Source organism: Eurypyga helias, unplaced genomic scaffold (genome assembly GCF_000690775.1).
Source record: "Eurypyga helias isolate BGI_N326 unplaced genomic scaffold, ASM69077v1 scaffold5565, whole genome shotgun sequence".
Lineage (NCBI taxonomy): Eukaryota > Metazoa > Chordata > Aves > Eurypygiformes > Eurypygidae > Eurypyga > Eurypyga helias.
The window spans coordinates 23,983-41,051 of record NW_010253351.1 but is presented as its reverse complement, the minus strand read 5'-3'; the positions used below and the strand labels follow the sequence as shown (position 1 = coordinate 41,051).

General features: G+C 39.7%; 1 protein-coding gene across 4 annotated transcripts in view; it reads right to left on the bottom strand.

Annotated features, from left to right (window-relative positions):
* NUMB (numb homolog (Drosophila)) overlaps positions 1–12,919 on the bottom strand; it is a 35,669-nt gene extending 22,750 nt beyond the window's left edge. For all 4 annotated transcript variants that reach the window (XM_010152631.1, XM_010152633.1, XM_010152632.1 and 1 more), the window contains exon 1: positions 12,777–12,919. In XM_010152631.1, coding sequence (XP_010150933.1) covers positions 12,777–12,902 — 126 coding nt within the window. In that variant the 5' untranslated portion in view covers positions 12,903–12,919. The remainder of the gene's footprint in view (positions 1–12,776) is intronic.
* Between the last annotated feature and the right edge of the window lie 4,150 nt (positions 12,920–17,069).

Here is a 17,069-nt window from a genome sequence, read left to right as displayed (position 1 = left end):
CCTTACTTGGGGAAAAAAAATGAAGTTTAAAAGTAGAACAGTATTTTCCTGCTTATTCAGTGTGAGCTTTAGTCACTTTTTTTTTTACTAGCATAGCATGAAAACCTAAAGTCAATTTAGAGATATCTGTCAATAAAATATTTTAATAATGATAAATATATTTATTTTTTATATATAAATATAAAAAACTGAATTATATTACATACTAAGACAACCAAATATATTTGAATGTTCATGTCCAAATACAAGAAATTTCGGTGTTGCAAACAGAAAACATCCTTCTTCCCTCCTCATTTTTTTTTTTTTTTTTTTTTAAGTTGTAAACCAAAATCCTGTCGTCTTTACACCACCAGGCTCTTATGTGGACACCAAAACGTTCATCATTCTCACAAAATGTTATAAAAATACCAGTTTTGTGTATGATCTTATCAAGAACTACTTAAAAAACCCCAAAAACACAACAGTGAATAGAAACTGCAAGTTTCAAAGCTTTTAAATTAGTAACCCAGAATAACATTAGCCTACAGAGTAAGCCATTTCAAGGCATAGAGAGTGCGGTGCTTGAGGTACTGCGGATAATTTCATTTTACATTTTTTGGGGGAGGTCTAAGTTTTCCAATTTCTCACAACCTTTTCTAATCATAGTTCTTTTTGACAGGAGAAGGCAATGTCCTCTCAGAAATATTCATAGCCTTATTCAGAGCAGTTAACTCTTGAAGAAAACCTTAGAAACTATTAAATAAAAGCTTTCTGAAGTTTTGTAGTAAGAGGTATAGGTCAAAGAAACCCCAATTTAAGAACTGTATGCAATTCAGTGTTTATATTCTACACTAGGTAGGAAGGGAAAAAATGGTTTTAAACTATCAGAATCAATATTTGTGTCTCTCAAAGCAGGGGTAAACCTAGGTTTAACAATCTGTTGAAAAGTTCCACTCCATAATAGAATATTCTGTCATCAGTTTTCTGAAATGTCCCAGGTTTTGGTTCATTAATTGGGATACCATACTTACCTGGATGGACAGAGAAAGATTTCACTCTCTAGCACCACACTGGAGCACTCTATCAGAATAGCATAACAGATTCAACTAAATGGACAAACTCAGACTATTTCAAAGACTTAACAGAAATTTGAAAGTTGAGTTTTTTTTCATGCCAGGCAAGATGTTCCGAAAGAGAAGACTCTACATGTCATTCAACTACTGAAAGATTTAATAGATCTTAAGTGACAGAGGGCTTTAACATTAAATCTTTCTACGTGAGATTTTTAAAACAGAGTCAATCTAGATGGAACAATTCTGCGAGAATATAATTTAAACCAGCCCTCAGCTGGAGAACTGTCTGACAAATAAATTGCATAGAAACTACAAGGTAAATAAAAGAGGTCAGACACTTCAGAGCTTTTTCAAAACAAGCTCTGTGAGTCTGAAGCCTTATAATTGACTTCTGGAACTGCCAAACAGCAACTGTACTCCCTCAGCTAAGCTTGCTGAACACTTGCGCAAGATCTGCACTTCTCCAGAACACACACTGACCAGAAAATTTTAATCCTAAAACCAGACAAATAGTAACAACTCTGAAGATGTATTTACTATGTGTCTGGAAGTACGTATTTATATCAACAGCTATTGCAGATGGATCTTGGGTTCTGCCATGACTCCTCTGGAAGTTCCAGAAATGCAGAAATTCTGTGGTGGTGTATATTTGTCATGGGAAAGTTCTGGGTTTAGTAACTTCAAAAGTCTGTCCACTTCTCTTTAAAAAGAGAGGGACACAGACAGGAACAAAGCTGAGGTTTATAGAGGACAGAAAAAAGAGACATATGCATGGAATGAGTTTGCAAGACCATGAACCACCATACAAAGAGAGGACAACTTTCAGATTTCCTGAGCTATCTGCACATCTCATTTAACCCAGTGTAGGCAAAATGTTCCCAACTGAAGATCCAAACCGTTCAGTCCCTGTACTTGGCAACCTGCCTTTTGCTTGGAAAAGGGGGAAAGAGAGCAGGGTAAATATTGCCTCATGTCACACTCCAAAACAGACAACCACTTTCCCCCTGTGTTGCCAAACCTCTATTCAAGTCCCATGCTCCAGGTTTCAGCCATCAGTCATGCCACTGCTGCTAGAGACAGCAAGTTTAGCTCCAGTTTTCAATACTACTTCCACTCCAGTGAATGGAGACATTATTGCACATATCAAGTGCATCTACCCACACCAAAAGGGTACAATCCACAGACCTCATTGAGCATCAATCAATTCTCAGTTATAAAAGAAATTACACTGCCACACAATACTTCTTTATGATATAGAGAACAAAAGGTGCTTTGTTTGCACTTAACACTTTATACCCTTCATCAAAAAACCCCCTTGCTTTTCCCATTGCACCATTTTGCAGAAGCCATAAGCCCATCACTATCAGCACCTTGTACAATTTACAGACAGTTTCAAAATTCTTCCTGGGTTGGTTTTAATTCTGGGCTGGGTGTGTGTTAATTCCTTGTAGATACCAATGTATTTTTAAGTTTCTTTCTTGTAAAAATAAATTTCAACTGTATAATCAGAATGCTGTGGTCCTCTCCTCATTTTTTAGCCAAGTCTACTCCTTAAGCAGCAGGTCTCCTTCCAAGTCTTCAGGCTTATTTCTAAAAACTTCTTTCCCCAACCAGGCTGAGATTAGATATACATGGTGCGTGTATTTAACCAGTGCTACCGTAGTTACGACTTTTCATAGGCAGTAATCAAAGATGCAAATATTTCTTCAAGAAATCGGCAAACAGCTCTGCTACAGACTGAGACCTTTTCTAGTACCCTTGCATTTCAATCTGAAGTGTTAAATGGTAATTATATCACTACTGAACCTAAAATTTGAAATATTAGCTCAACTTACTAGTGCAACAGCACTTTATGAGTGGCAATTCAAAATTTAATAGAGATAGAAAACAGAGCTGCTAGTTAGATTAAGACATGGTCTGCTCCTTACTGCCTGAAATGGAAGTTAAACACCAGAATTCAGGACTTAAAAATAAACCATCATCATACTCTCTTCTCCCGTCACAGGAAAGAGACTGCATGGAAACCACTTCAAAAAGCAGATACACAAATCCCACACTTCTGTGCACAACCTTTCAGGATCTCTGAAAGGAACTTGCCTTTCAAACTAAAGGAGAAGGAACGCTGTGAAGTGCCTGGGCAGCGACTTGTCGTATTTAAGTAAAATCTCATGCAAATCCATCATGGCACATTACTACGAACACGCTGAAGGACTGGGACACATAGTTACTGGGTCGATGTGAAGTGCGTAAGCCCATGAACTGCATGGTGGCCGTTGACTTCGCAGAACAGTACGGAAGGGGGTACCCCGGACTTATTTGCAAAGAGCACTCCTTGTCACAAGGATCACTACAGCTAGCATTCCTGGAGAAAGCGAGTACTTATCCATCATGCAAGTGCACATAGTAGAATGCAGTATTAATATTGAATGTATTCCTACTTAATTTCCATAGCAACCGATGAATGATAGTCATGATATCAGCAATTGCCAGCCATAAGATGTTCTATAAGAGATTTGATTGTTATACCAGAAATTAACCACCAATGCTTTTACAGGAAGTTAAAATCCTTGTGGGCAGAGTCCACGTGCAAAGCAACATAAAACAAAATCTCTAATCCAAATAAAATATTTTCAGGGGCTGTTGGAGAAAACCTTAACACAAACATTTTTAAACAGAAGTAGTGCTTATATTAATATTTTCAGAAAAAAAGATGGGATGATGGCAGACCAAGTAGTGGGGAGAAAACACCCAAAACCCCACAACCAAACAGCAAACACTTTCCCTCTTCACCTCTGGGTTTATGTTCCCTTTCACAGATGGTGGTGGTCGGTTATCAGTCTCAAGTCAAACAGAAAGCAATCAATACAGGAACAAGTTAAACTGCCACATGGCAAAACGCCCTTAGAACTTGAAAAATGCTTTTCAACATTTTTCCAGCTTCATCTAAAAATGAACATGTGTGGTGGGTTGACTCTGACTGGAGGCTGGGTGCCTGCCCAGCCGCTCTATCACTGCTCTCCTCAGCTGGGCAGGGGGGGAAGTATGATGAAAGGCTTCTGGCTCAAAATATGGACAGGGAGAGATCATTCACCAATTGCCATCATGGGCAAAACCAACTCAGCTTGGAGAAAAAAAAAATTTAATTTTCATCAATTGAATGAGAGTAAAAAGAGAACAAAAAACAAATTTTAAAATACCTTCCCCCCACCTCTCCCTTCTTCCCCAGCTCAAATTCACTCCCGCTTTTCATTACCTTCTCCCACTGACACAGGAGGATGGGGAACGCGGGTTAGGGTCAGCTTATTGCACGTCATCTCTGCTGCTCAGAGGAAGGACTCCTCACACTTTTCCCCTGTTCCAGCATGGGGTCCCTCCCATGGCAGACAGTCCTCCACCAACTTCTCCAACACGAGTGCTTCTCACAGGCTACAATTCCTCACCAACTGCTCCTGGCATGGGTCCTTTCCACAGGTCTACAGGTCCTGCCAGGAGCCTGCCCCAGCACAGGCTTCCCATTGGGTTACAGGTTCCTTCGGGCATCCCCCTGCTCTGGTGTGGGGTCCCCCACCAGGCTGCAGGGGGGGGTCTCTGCTCCCCCGTGACCCTCCATGGCTGCAGGGCACAGCCTGCCCTCTCACCGCGGGCTGCAGGGGAACCTCTGCTCTGGTGCCTGGAGCACCTCCTGCCCCTCCCTCTGCAATGACCTGGGTGTCTGCAGGGTTTTCTCTCCCATCTCTCTCTGTGAGAATCTACTGGTTTGGGGGTTTTTCCACCCTTCTTAAACATGTTATCCCAGAGGCATTATGACTGCCACTGACTTGGCCTTGGCCAGAGGTGGATCCATCTTGGAGCCAGCTGGCATTGGTTTTATCAGACACAGGGTGGTTTCTAGCAGCTTTTCACAGAAGCCACCCCTATAGCCCCCTGGCCACTAGAATTTTGCCATGCAAACCCAATATACCATATCAAGTGGTTTTGGTGAAGCAGTCCTACTGCCTTCCCCCAAACATGTGCTATTGAAATTGCTCCTAAAAAAACATTATGGGTTGATCAGGTCAGAAAGAAAACAGATCTACCATCCATGTCCTAGTACAAAAAATCTGTTCTGATCCTCCTCCTTTGTTGTCATTTCTTTCACAAATACTTGGCTGACTCGATTTTCAAAATTTCAACGTTGAACAATAATAGCTGGCAGAAAGAAAGATCCTTCACCAGAACTCCGTCCACCTGAACAACTCGCTCAAGCCAGTTTTGTTTGTTCAAGCCTGGTTAAATATGCTATTACAGACTCTCTTCCAGACAGACACGGCTACAAAAGCATCGAAGTTCCCTCTGTATCAGCAGATGCTCAAGTGAAACAGCACATGTCAACAACAGATTAGGTTCTTCAGATTACAAGTGAAGGTACAGGGAGGCAGGGAATGAGCTTACTTTGAACTCTTGGCCGAGGTGTCCCGTTCTAGGGAACTAGCTGCCATAGACAAAACACCACCACCATTTCCTTGGTATTTTTCCTAGGGGCAGCGACATCCCTCTTTCTTCCTCTAAGTATTATTCTCTCCACAACTGGGATATTATCTGTAACAGTAGGACTGACTACTTGGCATCTGCATGTGTAGATACGGTTCTGCAATTGGTACTGCTCAAGAATTAAGGCCTGAGCTCCACAGTTTCATAGTGAAATGCTGTCTTGGACCTAGACATCAGCTTAAATCTGGAAAGCCTGTATACATCTCAAAGCTGAGCTACTTTTCCACTGCCTTCTGTAAGATTTACATGTTAATGTTCAATACTTTATTTCTCTCCTCTCTCATACCAATGCTCCTGCTTTTTTATTTGTCAGCTTGAAGCAGATGTTTGCTTAGACAGAGCTGTAGAAGCACAGACAACAGAAACTCCATGATTAAGCAATCAAACAAACAAACTAAGCTTATTTCTGCTTAGTCAAAGCTACAGGTTACTTACGATGCTACATATCCTTAGGGTCCAGTTTCTTCCATTTCCCTAAGTCACGAGAAACGAAAATGTCTCATCAACCTGTTAGATACTCCAAAATAGGAGCTGTAACAGCCTATGACTGCTAAGTATCTCTGAATAGCATGGGCCAAAAGAATCTAACTCCAAAACCAAAGCAGCATGTGTAGCAGTAGTTCTCTGCATCTCTTTCACATCACACCCACCTAAGAGCCACACTGTGCATCACTTACTAGTTCTCATAGTTTGTCAGGGTGAACAGAAAAAAAACTGTGAGGGAATAACAAACATTTCCCATTAGGACTTTTGAGATGAAGCAGCAAAACTCAATACAGGATACACAAATGCTATATTCTTCATATTCCCAGAAATCCCTAAAATAAGGCAGAGAAGGAACTCGGAAGGTTATGTAGGACAGCACTTGCCTCAAGGCAAGATCTACTTCCACATCTATATCAGAGAAATCAGCCTTGAAGGATTATGACATTTCTGTAACTGGAGATCAATAGGGTAGACCTTCTGTAGCTTACATGCCCCACTGCTAGAAAGGGAGGTTGTTTTGCTGAGTTGTTATTAACACCTATCCCAAATTTCCCTTGATGAGGCTTAAACCCACTGTTTCTTCTAGCCCCTTTACAGCTTCATATATGTCCTGCTGGCCTTAGGTTTTTGAGTGCTCTGATGTGCAATTCCTACTTTTCCAGGAATTCAGCATTAGTAAATAAATTTAAATTTTTCTTTAAAAAAAAAAAAAGAAAATCAAATGTTGATAGCACAAAGTTTTATAAGCACACTGCACAGGTACACATCGCACCTTTTCTTCAAGCCCTGCAAAAAATTCAGTTTCCATTTACGACACTGGAAATCCCCTTATCTTAAACAAAACACCCAGAATTAGAAGGTATAACCCAATGAACTTTTTGATTTCCAACACCTAAATTACATTTAAAAGAAATATTTCTGCAAGGACATCCAAACCATTTTTATGGCTCTAAACATTAATAGTCATATCTTTAAAACAATTTGAAGTTTACTAAACAACTTAAGAAACTGACCTTGGCCAAAGACAGGAGGATTTTAAAACGGAGTAAGAAGCTTCTTTTAAAACTTATTTGCAAGGCTATTCAAACAAAACTAAGGGTTGGACACAAGTGTGAAAGTTTAAAGATTAGGGATTGCATTACATTCCTTTTAATCATGACAAAAATGCATGGGCATATATTTGAGGCAAGTCTCACACCTTCTGCTACAACCACCATTCTTTTTATGATTAGATGTCTTCATGCTTTTTTCCTGTGATCTTAAAGGATGCAGGATTTAAAAAAAATGTACCTTTGCCTGCTGCTAGGTTAGCATTCCATAGGAAATGTTATTGTTCATTGCTAACATCAATTCATGCCTTAAGAAGTAGGGATTTGTAGTGTTTAGTGTGTAAGGCTGCGCAATATTTCAGAAATCAGCAGATCTGTCACATCAACCTCTTAAAAATACTTAACATAGTTTCCAAAGACTATTCAAGCACCTCAGGCTTTCAGAGACAAAAATATCACATGCCTAACTTAAAGGCACTTCAGCATCGACATGCTGGTAAACTCTTTCACAGCTACTATTATTTCAAACCAGAAGTGCACGAGACACAAAAGCCGAAGTTACCTGTGCGGAGTACCAGTCTCTCTGATTTGGAGGAACGGAATGGCTTGCCAGGTGCATTTATAAACTGATTAAAAATACTTATTTTTAATATGAGATTTATAAATTAGACGTTAAGCAACGAAGTTCAGTACGTAAATTCCAAAACTAAAGAGGACACCCAGGCAGATACCGGCAGCGCGAGAACACACAGCAGAGCAACAGAAACAGCCTGTTTCCTACTGGTGGTGGTTTCAGCAGGGTCACATAGAGCCTAATGACATAACATGCTGCCGTTTCACAGGGACCTCCGGCATGAGAACTGACACTCGCAGGTCCCAGTGAGGACACTCAGGACCAGTTGTTCCCTCTTCTTCTGTCTCTGCTTGAATACAGAGCAATACAGTGTCCTCCAAACATCTCCCACCAAAGCATGGGCTAGACAGGAAACAGTTGAAACTCTGAAAAGTCAACTCTCATGTGTGAAGGTACAACTGCACCCATACAATTTTTATTTGCCAACACTAACGCAGAAATCAAGATTTCGCGGAAAGGCTAATTCACACGATACCAGGCACTCAGCGGCGAATCCTGGACTTCAAATTAAAAAAAAACCACAAATGTGTTTTGTTACTCTCCTGCATGGACTTTTTTCACTATTAGTTTTAGTCTTCCAGTTGGAATAAATGGAATAAAATATGCAAGTAAACTTGCAGGCTACAGGCAACAGCAGTCTTAGATGAATTAAGATCATGAAGACTGACCACCAAAACCATGAAAGTGACAGAATAAAATGAATTTAATTCATTCAAGATAGAGGTGACTGTTGAGTCTTCTAGCATCTCGGGTAGGAATCAGCTGTTAATATTTTGTTTACACGTCCAGTTGGTTAGAACTGCCAAGAACTTGCAAATTTTTGGTTTGTTTAGTTCGGTTAAGCAGAGGGAAATGACCTAACTTTTCTGATATAAATTTCACAGGCCAGTTACTCTAAAGTACACTTGTATGAACAAAAACTACTTACCCAGAGGGACATTCGCAAAGGCATTTCAGACAAAAGAAGCCCTAGTGTCAAATATTTTAGTCATTAAAACATACAACAGCTGCATGTTCTTAGTGAGGTAGTGTCTGCAGCAAGACAGCAAGTTCAAAAATGCGTATGCCAACGAACTTCATTTTTTGCAATTATGATGTATGAAGCACTGATAAGTGCTTTATGATTAGAGAACTGATAAGCACAGCTGTAGTATCTGTTAGAATACTGCTGAACAGTTTTAAATATGATGTCTCCAAGTCCCTTATAGTTACATATATCTGGCAGGTTTTCCTCTCAGAGGGAGGATTCACTACCGGTTTCAGTAACAGTGGTTACTGAAAAGAGGTAACAGTGGTTACTTTTTAATTTTGTTAGGAGAGTGGGAGAGAATTCGCCCCTGAAAATACACTTCTGCACAGACGTTCCAGCAGCTGTAACAGTGCCACAATTAATAACAGGGCAACTCTGAGTACATCTATAAAAGCTGCAACGTATCGTGCCTCCACACCACAAAGTCAGGAGAGCAGTGTCATTACATTCCCAATGGCATAGCAGATGTCTGCAAGTCACACTTGTTTAAACACAAGTTTAACATCCTTTTCATACCTTTGCTGACAGACAAGCACCTGTGTGTCTGCTGATGCAGCAGAATGCAAAAAAAAAAAAATCATTTAGTCATACGCTCCAGCATCCTGGCTTGTCTTTCAATGCAACTTTGGCAGATTCAAAGGATCTTGCACAGAAAAGCATTGCAGGAAAGTCCGTAGCCATTCCAAGGCCCTACTCTAAATGTGTCAGATTACCACCTCAAGCGTAGTTAGGTTTCCAACACAGTGAAGAGCTATCTGTAAATACATCCTACGCACAGCAAGATGACTGAGAAAACATGATCAGTACCTGGTTACATACAACAGAGCCAACTAGTGGAAAAACAGACTGTTGAACCAACAACAACAAAGTGTTATGGCCCAAAAGTAACAGCACACACCCAGGATTATCACCACCTTCAAATTTATGAGTACAGCACCGGAGAGAACCAACTGTGCATCAAATTCGCTTCCCTGAATTTTAAAGCAGCAATGTAATAGGAATTTTGCCAATACTTTCCACAGAGCATCTTCTCTATCAAAACAAAGGCGATCCACAGATGCATTAGATTTGCTCAAAATCCAACAGCACACTTACAAACTTTTAATTAACAGTAAGGATCAGCTGTAGATGTAGTACAGGAAGGGCTTCAAGAACCATGACAATGTAGAAAACCCTTCAATAACATGAAATCTGTTTGGGGGACAGCATCCTCAAAGCAGCATCAGTGAGCAGGTACTGGAGTCCCTGTTCAGCACTAACAGAATGAAGCCTGGAGGCAGGATGAAATCCTGTTTGCTACGTGACTTTCAAAGTGCTGCCACCTGTTCTGTAGTACCTAAAAAAAGATAAATCTGTGCTAACACTCTACAAACACCCCAACTCTGGGCAAAATATAAATGCCCAAAGGCAAGAAGCTAAAAAAACCAATTGAACACTATTTTGAGTGACACATCTTTCACCCAAACTTTCAGGATCTTTCTCTTAAGAGAAACAGAGAGGAAACGGTCCCTACTCTGCGTTTGCACTAGTCTCCTCTCTCCAAAACAAGAATGTTAGTCTTGCCTAACTAAAAAAGCACACATTAGAAGAAACAAAGCCCTCAACATGGCTGCTACTACATTAGTTTCACGTAGTTTACTTCCACACAGAAAACCTTAAGACAGATGTTGAGACATTTATTAACAATTGTCAGGTCTTCACCAGTTGAATAGGTAAAATCTTTGTCATCCCTACAAAAGGATGTTCTGGTCTTGCCACTCAGCTACCTTCTGAGTCCCGAAGAACGATAGCTGATGATTTTTAGAGAGTGAGCAAGGCAGACCATAAAGAACAAAGACACACTAAACCTCCCCAGAAACGTATTGAACTGTGGTTGAGCAGCTCTACTACAGGCAATGGATCCCTCTGGAATTTCTATTTAGGAATGTCAAGAAAATCTTTTTTTCACCATGTTTCAGATTTGAATGCTTTCCTATTCATTAACCATTTTCCTCAAAATATCTATTTATTCTGCTCCACTGAGGAGCATCAGGAAGAAGAGTCACCCCATCAGATATTTAAGGACATAGGAGACATCACACTGCTCCTGGAATGTATGAATTTCCAAATAATACCCAAGAACAGCATGACAGGATACTCTCCTTCAGTAGCACAAAGTTCTATTCTTTCTGTGAGCAAAATATAGCACCCACCCACTAAACTAATGACTCTACATCTGGTTTATCTCGTTCACTTACAATGGCATACTCTCCTTCAGTAGCACAAAGTTCTATTCTTTCTGTGAGCAAAATATAGCACCCACCCACTAAAACCAGATGTAGAGTCATTAGTTATCTCGTTCACTTAAAATGGCATACTTCCTGTCTATCTATTAAACACCAGTTAACACCCACCTTGCATCCCAACCTTAATAAAAATTTCAACTACTGCCCATGTCAAGGCACAGTATTTTGGAAGATAAATTTTAATTGAATAAGCTAAAATGCCTCTTAATGTCAAATTATTCAGATTTTAAGTTTTCATATAATGGCAAATTGTTAAAAATATTTATAGGCTACCATTCTGATCAAATCAAGAAATGTATCTAAAGATATGTTTACTTCAGAGTATTTTTTCCAAAGAAAAAATTTAAAAGTTCACTGAATTCCAATTTAAAGCAGGTAAATAAAGGTAAATAATTCCCATTATGACAACAGGATCCAGAGACTCGTCTGCTTCTATGCCTTTTCAACACAGAATAGCCCAAACCTTTTCTGACTTTGGGTACATGTGCCCAGAATAGATGAATGCTTCATTTAAATACAGGAAGCATTTGTCATTATAAGTTCAACTCCTGACTGAGAGTTTAAAAAGTCAGTCTTTAAGCAGCAAGAAGTGGTTCACACCCTTTGTGTTCAGTAAAGGATTGAAAAAGTTTTACTCAAACTAAAGGTCTAGAAACTGAGTCTTTTGCTTTTCAACCTGCACATACCCACAGCTTTACAAAAATATGTAACAGCCAGTTTTAATAGTTCTACCTAGCAACATCACCTGTTTAACTACCTATCAGACAGAATTACTTGACATATAATGCATATAAAACCTAACAGGTCTTGAGGTGTCAGAATCATAGACTGTTTTCCTTGTGCATAGATATTTAATCCATTAGCTTTCCATAAGTGTCATCTGCTTACACTCTATTGTAGAGTTGTAGTATTAGTGTGCTTGAGGAAGAAAGCTTTTGATTACAAGGGAAGCATATGCAACAAGACACCATAAATTTCACATTCAATTTTATCATCTTTAAGTATTAATATTAAATATTAGTCCGATATATTAAAATCATTATTTCTTAAATAAAGGGGAAGGAGAAATGGTGTCACAAATGAAAATACCTATTTATAATACTCCAATAATCTGGAATGAGTTCTCAGAATTCAAAAAGGTAATTTCAGTTTCACATGCATTAATAGCCTGTAATAAACACACACAAAATGGTAGCAAGAAAGACACTCAGAAGTTAGCAAGTGCTTATACCCTCAAGCACTGGAAAGAAAACCAGGTGTTACTTCACAATGTTTTCAATTATCGAAAGGGAGGAAGGATTCCTTTCCAAGCACAACCCACCACTTACCTTACACGTCAAACTGTAAGTCCATTTTTAACAGAGAGAATCGAGTACCTTTCCATGCAATCCAAGAGGTCTATCATTTCTGCTCTTCCAGAAAAATGAAGACAAATATTATATTACTCCTCTGCCTAGCTACATGATTTATTTCAACTAGAAAATAATGTGGGATATCTCAAGACAGCGATTTTTCCAAGGCATTTGTTACATGAGTCATCTGGCTTTTAAAAAAAAAAAAAGCCACATCCTTTGCAATGAGAGCTGACTGTAAAATAGGTCAGTGTGTAATGAAGCATGCCACTGGCTTACGCTTGCCAAAAAAACCCCAAATAATAATTCAGGGCAAGAGTACCTCATGGACATCCAAAAGAAAGGCAGCAACTCTTACCTTAACGGGAAAGCTACACTTGCCAGTACGTACGCCTTCTTCATCAGTCTGCCACTGATGAGGCCTGCTGGCCTCTGGGACATAGACATCTTTCTTTCTCCTAAAGCTTTGCCGTAATTTGTTCATTTCTCAGATTTTCACGTCCTAGAAGAAGAAAAAAAGAATACTGCCAATAGGCACCAAACCACACATTAAGCCACTTTGGGTCAACCACTATCAAGACAAATGTCCCTGTGAAAAATCTGAGCTTCACCAAATGAGTGGAGATTACTGTGAAAGGAATCTATTTTGGTCATAGATTGAAAGACACTCACTTTGAAGTGGAAAACACAAATCCACATTACTTGCTTAGTATCTTTCCACTGCAACTGAAGCATTAGACCCAGGAATAATTGTTACTCTGAGCATAAGGTTACCTAAAATAGCTGTCAGAGAAGCTTTTCAAGAGTGATGCACATGGAATCGTGCCCCCCTGCACTTGAACACCTACCTAAAGCAACCAAGCAGGACACCAGTAGCATAAGCTTCCAAGGCACCCATGCAAGGCAAAGATTCATAAACCCAAGACTGCTCCTAAAATTAGGTGCTTGGGCTGTTCTTTAAGTACGAGTGACAGGTTCATGCTTTTACCGAAGGGCACAGTCCAGTCCTTGTTTAGTCTACTGGTAAAAGTTCTTATGTTTAAATGAGAAATGCAATTAATTGAGTTCCATGTCCTGGTAAATCTCTGAATAATTACATAGTCTTACCTCTTCAAAGGGGGAAGACAGTTCTGTTATTACATTTCCAAAGCCTAGAACTAGGTGCTTTTCATACACTGTTCCCTTATGTATCAGCTTCTATCTACAAGACAATCTCTAGACACGCTCACCTTTATTAGATTCAAACTACAATTAGTCAAGAAGCTATCAGAGAAAGTATTACTAATGAAAAGACTCGATTATTCAGCTACAGAAGTAAAATCATATGGGACACAATGCAAAGAACACAGAAAACATGCTGAAAGGCTTCTTGAGATATTACTCTTCTTTCCTGAAAAAGAAGCCTTCTTACAACCATGTCCTCTCATTGCAGTAGAAGAAAATATGCTGCAGAATGCAAGGCAACAAATTAACTGGATTATATATGCTAATTTACCATTAGATCAACTACAGAATATAGATATTTATGGGTGTCAATAGGCAGCCTTTGACTGAAAGCAGCTTTAAAAGCAGTCTGAACACACTTTAAACCCTGAAAAGAACTAGTGTTTTCCAGTTAAAACTATCTGGCATATCAGGTGAGAAAAATCAACACATTCATGTTTGTGGTGTCAGACACTTAAGCTTAAATTTAAAATGCAACAGTTTCAAAGCTGAACAAAACTCAGAAATTTAAAGCATTGCAAAAAGTCACTGCCCACCACTACTAATTCTGATCAGCCAAATTAAAAATATTAAATGGTTTTATAGCTCATGATGTACTTTAGCCATTCCAATTGTTATTTTTGTCACTGACTCCCCAAACCCTCATTCAGCAACTCTTACTTTCCTCCTCAAGCAGTAAGTCATTAGGCAAGTCAGCTCCCACTGTATCTTACAGGCATGGCATTGGCTCATTTCTCTAGAATCCTCTGTAAGAAGTATCGTTAAGTAAGTAATAATGTAAAGATATACCTGTGGATTAATATATCATTAGATATCTATATCACTAGAACTGGGAAATGTAAGTGTGGTAATGCTAATACTAGCGGAAGCACAAATAAGCATGCTACTCGTATGCACGAGCTCAGTGACAAATGAACGCAACGCTGCCTGGTCCTGTAGCATTGCGGGGTATTCTTTCAGCGTAAGGGATCATTCCTGAAGCATTTCCACATTATCAAGCCACCAGACCAAACTCCACTTTTGCAGCAAGCACCTGCCCTCCAAGCTGCTTGATAGGCCTTTGAAAGCAATTAAGGGGTGGCACTCCAAGCAATCCAACTGTTTCTTGCCAATTAAGTGAAGGGTTGAGATGCATGGCAAAGGCTACACAACTGTCCCTGGGAGGGAGTACGTGCCTACAACAGCCACAAGCTCCAACAACCAGTGTAAGAGCAGGCATAGGAAGTTGCTGAGGGATTCTGAATCACAATTATCTAGTTACAAAGCAGTGTTGGCTTCATTCCTTCATAGCTGCAAAACGCCTGACTTAACTAGTAACAAAATATTTTCTTGAATTTGCTTAGTAGGATTTAGAGATTAGAACATGTGTGCAAAATGAAAAACATGCACATTTCTTACCACTAAACAAGCTGAAGCAGCTCGTCTGCAAACACAGTTTCTTTATTTTACAAGCTAAAAGCCATTTAAAAATCTTTGAGTGTGCAAAGGCAATTCTGGAAGTTTTAAGAGGAGATGCAAGGCTTCTACTCTCCATTAAGGCTTGGAGATGCATTAGAGAAATATTACTTACGTATTTTGTTTTACAAATTGCAGTCAGAGGAGTCTGTGCATCACTAGGTCTAAAGGAACCAGAATTTCAAGGGGGCCATTCAATCACCTTGGGCAGGTGATGTACTGCAGCAGATCGACACGTGGCTCACAAGGACAGATATCTGGTCCCTGCTAATGACTGGCAGTGCCACAGCATAATGAGCAAAACCACTGCCCCAGCTGCTTGGGTGCAAAGCTCTGGAGCCTGGTCGGCACGTATCTTAAAGCCCAGCTGCCCAACCTAGCATTTGGGCAAGGAACACTGAGAAACGGGCATAGATACTCACCCCCTTCTGCCAAAAAGGGCACCAGACCGATACAGACAGAATCAGTAAGGCTCATCTGCTGGGTTCTGAGTATGACCAATTTAAAAATGCTTTGTAGAAATTTCAAACCTACAAATGTGTAAAATCAACCTGTGGAAAAATTTTCAAGGTAATTCTGAATCTCAAAAGCCTCAGTAACATGACAAGAACAGAAAACAGCATGCAGCCACTGTACCACTTGTGAAATCACAGTCTAATTGCCTTATTGTGACGTTTGCTTATGTGAGCATTTCCTTGGATTTCTCCCAGGAAACGTTGCTTTTGCCCGTGAGACTGGTACCTTACCTGACATTTATTCCAACCAGGAATCTCAATGCACAGGGGAGGATAGGAATAAGAGTTCCTCAACTACATTTCCTTTGAGAAGCTGAAGTGGCAGTTTGCCCAAAAGTATTTCCTCTTCACTGAAAACCAAACCCATTTTCCTACATGTTCTAATTTTGAGGTCATGTTGGCAACAAATGGTTTAAAAATAGCCTATTCTATTTAACAGAAATGCTGACAGATAGCAAGATTAATTTCTGGTCAGGCAACCAGAGAGCTTTCTCCAACTGCCACACTTGGATATTCTGAGATATCAGACTGTTTTGAGTAGGATGAAAAATAGTTTGCTCTGTAAACACCCAATTTGCTGGTAACGTGCACGTCAGCCCAATATAACTAGAATTTCCATCTGACGGGAAAGCATTAAGTAAAACTGTTCTCACAGGCTGCGTAGTTGAGGATTCAGGAGAGAAGCACATGAATTGCTGCAATTAAGTGCCGAAATTCCTACTAATTTTGTCTGGAGCTCAAAATCCCTGCGCAGGAGCTCTAGAGAAAAGCAAGCAAGCATTTTCTACTTGAATTCTTAGCAGCACACTTCGCAGTCACTTCACTTTCCATACAATCATATCATGCCTGCTGACACAAGAGACATCAACCTAGGCTGCAACAAGCTAGCAGGGTATTTTCCACTAAGCTGACAGCATCACTAATACTGTCAGAAGTTTGATACTCTGTTATGGGATTATATAGGCTGAAAGTTATCTGTCCCTGATTTTTCTGTATTTAGCAACTGATATTTGTCCTGTAATTAGATGTATCCTAAAAACATCCAAGAAGAAACAAACCAAACTACCAAAGACACTTTCTCCTTTTCACTTTTACGTCACCAAATCCAGCTTGGGCTCAGACAGAGGACAATGGAGAAACAGTATTTGAAGATAAACCTGAGGAAAAGTGAGGACTAGAAACTCACAATCTAACTAAAATCACAAAGCATAGCATTATAACAGAGACAAACTAGTAACAAAGGCTGAAAGCACCAAGATCTTACGGGGAAAATAAGGAACAAAGCCACTTTGGGTTCTGTGCATTTCAAGGTTCTCTCTAACCAGAAGGCTAAGGCAGAGAGCTCAGATATTTGAATGGTCATGCCCATTGGGGTGGGGAAAAAACCCAAACAAACAAGAAACCTCCACCACTTTCGCAATCCAAGAGATTACAACATTAGACTAAACATCAGACCA